We start from the raw sequence: 7,492 nt of genomic DNA, 5'->3' as shown, positions 1-7,492 counted from the left end.
AGATAGATAGATAGATAGATAGATAGATAGATAGATAGATAGATAGATGATAGAGTATGAAAGAGATGGGAAGGGAAAGAGAGAGGAAGGGGAAGAGGAAGAGAGGAGAATATGTTCATGTGTACTTGGTGGTAGGAAATGTCTTAGGACCATAATTATATCATTTGTATTAATGTATCAGATCTCTGCTAAAAATCCATTTCTTTTTCTGTTGGCTAGTTCTTATTGCTTCTATTCCTACACCTGGGCCAGGTATATAGGATGCATTAATTTTAAAATTGTTGACAAACTTCTCTATTATGTTTCAAATGACAATACAAATTAAGAAAAAACAAATAACAAAAATAAAACCCCCAAAACAAAACCAGGGCCTTTATATTTGCATGCCAGCATCATACCATTTAAAGAGTTATGGGTCTGAGAATGACATTGGAATTTTGTTTTTACTTTCTGTACCTTCTGAATGCTGAGGTTAAAAATACTTTTTTCCCCCAACATCATATTCTCAGCACTTAAGGCAAATAATAACTCAGAAATAAATAAGAACTACAATATATAGCATAATTTCTTTTATACACGTTTGTATGTGTATAGCCACAACACTCTTTTGCTACTTGTAGCAGTAGATGAATATTTAATAAATGAAAAATAACACCATGAACTTTGAGTATATATGAAAATAATCACTATATACATTAAATAACATTACATATCAATATTCTAAAACTAATTTGTGTAAAACCATAAAACTATGTCAACATTAACTATCTTATCATAAAATAAATTATTTTCAATTTTTCCACTGTTTAACAAGGTCACATGGTAAGTTTTGCATTCATTTAGATTAAATTAATTTTATTTCAATATGTTATCATTACATATATATCTTAAGGAGATTTGTTGGGAAAAACAAAAAAGAAATAATTCTAAATAATCTAAAATTTTTATATACTCTGACTTCTAGATGTCATTTTACAAAGCATTATCACTTCTCTCTTTCCCTGCAAGTTCTAAATTATTTCCCTGTTATTATAGAAACATTCTTAAAATGCTAGCTATGAAGTAATAATCCTGTAATAATCCTTTAGATGAACTATGTAGCTCTTGTTTTTCATAAGATATTGACATATTTACATCACTAATGTGAATTAATATATTCACAATTTAATTTTTAAGTCAAGAGAATAACGGGTGGGCTCTTAATTGCTAATTTTAAAAAAGAACATTTTGATAAGTTATTAGTCACTTTTTAAAATGTATATAAGAATTATTTCCCAGGGAAATGAATAAAGTCTACTGGAAAAATAGAAAGATGGAGAAAAGATATGTGTGTATTAGTATACTAATAGACTACACATGTAGTCTACACATAAACATACACATTTTTATATATAATATATTAAAATATTATAGATTATGCATATATATAGTATACATGTTGAGTTATGTGTCCATGTATAGAAGAAAAAGTAGATGGAAGAAGAAATTTTACAAAATAGAAAGTTAGAGTTAGAAAAGACAATGTGAAATGCTCAAAGATAACATTTATAAACATTGAAAAAAATGAAAATTTTATGCAAAAATAAATAAGTTGACCCAGTATAAACTATAATGGCACTGTGTAATCAAATTTTGTTTAATAGGCAAACAGTTTTGTGTATAACAAAATTTGTGATGAGAAAAATCTCAATATATTCTGTATTCTTGGGGTGTATCCAATTCCAGTCAAAATAAATACTAATCTGCAAGTGGAAAGCAAGACAAAGCTTTTAGAAATATTAATTTAAGTAAAATGTTTTATTTGACTTTTTTTGCCAATAAAAAACATTATCTACCTTTTTGTGTTTCAGATCAATCACCACTCAAGCTGACAGAAAGCTAACTCTTGTGAGATACTCGGTAAAGAATTGAGAAACATCCCATTTAAGGGCCATCAGAAGAAATTGTCTAACTTAATGGTTTTGTTACAGAGTGTGCATTGGCTTGAATATTTTTTTGTTCCTGTTCCTAAATTCCCATCAGAACTGATGATTAAAGTTCTACCCACTGGTCAGGTCTCCACAATTATCCCATTGTGGTGATGCTCTACTGGTGGCGCCCTGCTATGGCCAGACATCAAGTCATTAGGAAGCTGCAAGGGATGACTAAGGGGGTTATTTTAATTCCCTTTCAGCGCTTCTCAGGAGTGCCTCTTTAGTTCACAGAGCTGTGGAGACTTGCTTTCAAACTAACAAGCAATATTATAAATGGAGGCTGATTATCGTGATTGCAGACCATCTAAAGCACTTGAGGGCCAAGGATTCACACTCCTCAATGTGGGCTGTTTTATATTTATAGCTTAAAAATAGAGAGAGAGTGCAAACAGTAAAGATAATGCAGTGAACATGGAGGGAGGGGAGCCAGTTTAAGGATAAATGCAGCGCATGGAAAGTAGGAACAGAGGCAGAAGGAAGTGCAGACTTGGCCATGTTGTCAGGGTACGTCATATTCCTACCCGTTTTCTTGTTCCGCAGCATAGTGTCCCAGCTCTGTACCAGGAAGGGGCTGGACTGGAGGAGGAGGTAGAGGAACATTAGCCCATGTGGATCCGTTGTTTTTCTGCGCTTTCGAAGAATTTTTAGTTTTCTTCTTTTTTCCACCTTTCCCACCTAAAAACAACCAACATGTGTATTCAGAGAGGCTGCCTATCCAAAGAAACAGAGTATATCAACTGTCAGGATGTACTAATGTTTTCAAAACACCAGGATCAGTATGTTAGACATGATAAAAAGCTATAAACAAGGAAATGATATTCTCTGAAAAATAAAACATCGTTTCTTTTTTTAATGAATTCCACCAGTGGCCTTGTGTCTCTCTCTCCCAATGCATTCTCTGCAGACCCGAGTAAACCAAAATCATGGCTGCTGAATCAAGAGCACATTTATTGATTTATTCACGTCTGCTGCTTCCAGGTTTCCATTGTTCGGCAAAATAGTGGTCCGCAGCAAATTCTTTTAAATGTCAGATTTGACGGCATTTATAACGCTCTTTTACATAATCTCTCTCAGTGGAGAACACACTGTCTAAGGATACAGGCTAAACTTTCCCATTAGAATGTATTCAACTTAATTAATCCAGAGGAATAACATTCTTCTCTCCAAAGTCATGGGTTAAAAAAAAAAATCAATCAACTGTAAGCTAGAGAGTATCTGTACATGCTTCATCAAGATACATTTCATAGACTTTTTGTCTAATAAGTTGCACCATTAATTGTATATATTATGTTAGGAGTTCTCAACCATTTTAATTTTTAGCATTTCATAAAATTCCAAAACAAAGGGACTTTCTTGGAAATAGCATAATTAGGTTTGGTACTATGTATAATACTAATGAATTCATGCATAGATGAGGGGCAGATAATAAACCAACAGTGTATGAGTCATATCTGAGGTTACATGGAACTTTGTGAATTGTGGAAACGGAACATCGTCCGAATTGCTACACATCTTATCCTTCCAAAGTTAAGTAAATAAAACTTGTTCATTAACAAGGAGGGGGACAATGTCGGTATAAAGATGAATATTCCTTGAACAAAGAAGCAGAAGATATTTAAGGGTACCTAAGCAGGTCACATGATTTCTATATCAGCTCCTGTGCAAACAGTGGAATTGACCCTTTGCATTTCATCATTATTAAGGACATTTAATTTGTAAGTTGAGTTGGGAGTGTAAGAAATGAGGCTATCCAGTCACGCAGGTTTCATGAGAAACTCATCTATTTCTTTTTCTATTACTCATCTGAACTAGCAAAATAACATTATATAGTATAATAGTAATATATTGGAAGCCTAGCAACAGATAATATTGTTATACTAGACATTTATACTACTGAAGAGGACATACTTTCTACATGTCATGCATGCCTATCTATTAGATCATGACAGTAATTGTTATTTTTACTTTCTCTTTTACTTTCTTGTTAGAAGAAAAGGTAACCACAGGGAAACAGTACAAGCACCTTCTACAGTAAGCTTGTATGTGTAAGAGCTTGATTTCTGGACTTGAGGGCTAATTCCTTTATTATTTCATAGGTCAGTCAGTAGTTGTCATCTTAATTTCCATACACAGAAAATAGATAATTCTATTTCCCTGAGCTATCTTTGGGATTAAATTGCATGTAAAATATTAAATATGGAAAGCCAGACAACATTGTTCTCTTCCAACTCTTCTCTCATTAGTTAAAATAAAATAAAATAGAATAGAATTCAACTTCTAGTCACCACTACACTCCTCTCTTCTCCAACTTTTCAGTGAGTATGCCGTGAACAGTCTAAGTATCTAAGTAAAGCAAACCATTTACTGATGAATAGACCTCTATTTTTTTTCTTTCTGAAATGAGTCTTTGAATGCTTAGGCCTACTAAATCATCAACAAAGACCAACTACTACATCGTTTTTGCAAAAACCTTGAATTGAAATTAATATTTTGAAAAGAATAGCCTGAGAATCCCATCCTTCCTTGCTGCCCCACTAGTTGTACTTTCTCTTTGCTTTTTGTCTTTTCATTAGGACAGTCTTCAGGAATCCCCATGGCCCTTTTGAATGGTTATCTGGAGCTGAGTGATGAAACTTGGAAAGACTTTATGTGTTCATTATAAAGGTGAGATACTACTGTTCTTCCTGGATGCTTGAGTCAACTCTCATGTTCACATCATCAGAGTGAACTCTGCATTCACCAGGCAGCAGCTTGGCAAGAGCCAGCTGTTTGTGTAGTGCCCCACACTACTACTAACCCAACTGTCCTTCAGCCCTTATGTAAATCCATGCTGAAATTCTTACTAAAATTCAAAAAAGCAATTCATCACCTACTATAGGAAGCAACAGGCTTTTAAAAGGTGGTTTGGAAACTGTGGATTCTTAGAGGAAATTTCCGACTTGATCTTGTAGTTAAATTCTGTTTCTGAGATCTTAAGTGAAATGATCCATTTACTGCTACAATCTTCAACTCAAAGCTCAATCATTCTAAGTGAGAATTTCCTACACAATGTTTCTGATGCTTTGTCAAAATAGTTGACCCCTATCTTTAACTGAAAATGTAAGTATTTAGTTGGTTTATAGCTAATAAATGAATACTATAAAAAACTATGAAAACAATTTATTTTAAAGTTAAATACATGGGTCAGGGGCTGTGAGTAGTTCAATAATTGTCTAACATTCATGAAGTCATGACTTTGATCTCATAACTACCAAAAATGTTGTATATATAATTATAATATATATTATATTGAATGTATACTTATTTTAAAAGTTTGTACATTAAGATTCAGTAATTTTCATGTATGTGTGATTATTAGTGATATTTAAAAATGTTTTATATTTTAATAATTTGACTTTTAACAGAGGTTTTAGAACTTCCAAAAGAAATATACTACAATATATTTTAAAGAATATATTTTAAAGAAATGTATTTAAAAATCTATATTTTAAATGAAATGTATTCACTCAAATATGTCAGAAATGGAAGTTTCTTAATCTCTGTGAGTTTAAAAACTTATTAAATATCAACATGGACAGATAATTTACAAATCCTAAAATATGATATGCAAACCTAGCCATATGTTGGTTTAATCTTACCTCCTTATGAAGCAGATCAGAAATATTGAACTCCATTGGAGTTTACACTCAACAGTAAATTAAAGGACAATCATTTTAATCTCAGCTCCTAAAAATTTGATCCCTGTAATTTTGTATTTGAATGTAGATAAAGTATTTATTGTAACTCCTAGATCTATACATAAATGTCATCTGAGGTATTGCTGGGCTCAAAAAGCAGAAAGCATTGCTGTGATCATGTTCTGCTTAGAATTGCTTAAAAAATAACATTTAAAAACTGGTGATGATTGATCTCTACGATGTATTTGCTGGCTTGCATGTCTATAGACAACATGGCTTGTAGTATGCTCCCTTTGAAACATACATATATTTAATGAAGTAAAAAGGAGGCTTCAGGAAATTTACTTTTTAATTATACAGAACAATTGTGGGAGTAATTATACACAAATGACAGCAAAAATGACATATAAGGTCATTCGTAAAGTTCTCCTCTGTTATTCAGCCTCTTTAAATTCATAGCAGATGTTTAAAATTTTTGTATTCTATAATGTATCTAATCCTACCAATAAGCAAAAAGAGCAGTGACTCATTGTGGAGGGAAAAGAGGGCATTAACATTTGAGACTAAGAGGATTCTATCTCATGAGGAAAAGTAATTTAGTAAATGTAATCCGGTGTTGTTGAAAGTTAACTCTTTAAGGTCTTGAAGTCTGTACCAATCACCAACACACTATAACCTTTTACTACTTATACATATTTCAAAGAATTCATATAAATGGCATATCACTCATCTGAAGAGATAAAACAAGTTGTGTGACATCATCAATTAGAAATGTACAACTGATATCAACAGTCATAAGGTGTGAATACAATTGCAAGGTAAAGTGTGTCTACCACAATGTCTTCATGTTAGAGGCGAGATTAGTCATGGTAGAACATTGTCAATGGTGCATATTAGGATAGATCTGCATTTCACTACAACAAATTGCATTTACAGCTATGTGCTCTAATTATGCTGCATCATAGTTAGCTCGGCTCATTTCTTTCAAGCACATGTTGAAATTCACATTATAAAATTAAGCAGACAAGTAAAATATTATACGCATGGCTTTTAAACTAATGTTAATAATTATCCGTACTTATTCTTGATTCTTAGCACTGAATCATGTGATTTAAAAGATAATAAGCCTCTCATGTGACATTTTAGAAAAAAAATACAAAACTGTGTAGCTGTATTGCCCAAACATTAGCATAACAATGCTCTAAACTATTGTCATTTCTATCATGTATTTTCTAAAATCGATGACCTGGAAATAAATATCTGTATAATCTTAATATTATGAAGTTTCCTTGACCAATAAATAGTGCTCATGGCAGACAAAAATGTGTCTGTTCTTCATTGAGCAGTTTTGAGGAAGCTGGGTCTATTGTTTTCATGAACATCCCTGTACAGTTAACAAAGAGTGACAGCAATTTTCTCCCTCCTCCTTCCCCCCAACCAAAGTACAACTTCACGATGACCAAAGACTATCATTTGATAGATAAATGCCTGGTACTGGGTTGTGATTCAATATTTCTTCAACACTAGCTAGGAACACAGGTCATATGCTCTTGACAAACAAATATTTCTCCTTACTGTGATCAAACCAACCTGAGAGACTGCCACTCCTTTCTGAGCTGTTGTGAGAGCTGGTGGTGCTGAAATCCTGTGACTGGTTGTGTGGCATTCTATTAGACAATCCCTCAGCCAATCGGTAGTCAGGGATGTAAAGTAAGGCTAAGGGTTAAAGGGCAAAGGTCATAGTGGCATCATGTGATTAGTTCACAGCACAAGCCCATGCAGAACATGCAGTTAGCAACTCAGAAGCAGATGTTGTGGAAGAGCAGAGGAATGTTTTATCTG

At 33.0% G+C, this 7,492-nt stretch overlaps 1 protein-coding gene across 3 annotated transcripts in view; it reads right to left on the bottom strand.

Moving 5' to 3' along the window:
• Positions 1–7,492, bottom strand: part of Robo2 (roundabout guidance receptor 2) — a 497,708-nt gene that overhangs the window by 38,809 nt on the left and 451,407 nt on the right. For all 3 annotated transcript variants that reach the window (XM_028756254.1, XM_028756255.1, XM_028756252.1), the window contains exon 22: positions 2,495–2,648. In XM_028756254.1, coding sequence (XP_028612087.1) covers positions 2,495–2,648 — 154 coding nt within the window. The remainder of the gene's footprint in view (positions 1–2,494; positions 2,649–7,492) is intronic.

The sequence above is a fragment of the Grammomys surdaster genome, unplaced genomic scaffold (assembly GCF_004785775.1).
Source record: "Grammomys surdaster isolate TR1022 unplaced genomic scaffold, NIH_TR_1.0 126115, whole genome shotgun sequence".
Classification (NCBI taxonomy): Eukaryota; Metazoa; Chordata; class Mammalia; order Rodentia; family Muridae; genus Grammomys; species Grammomys surdaster.
This window is presented reverse-complemented; position numbering and strand designations above follow the sequence as displayed.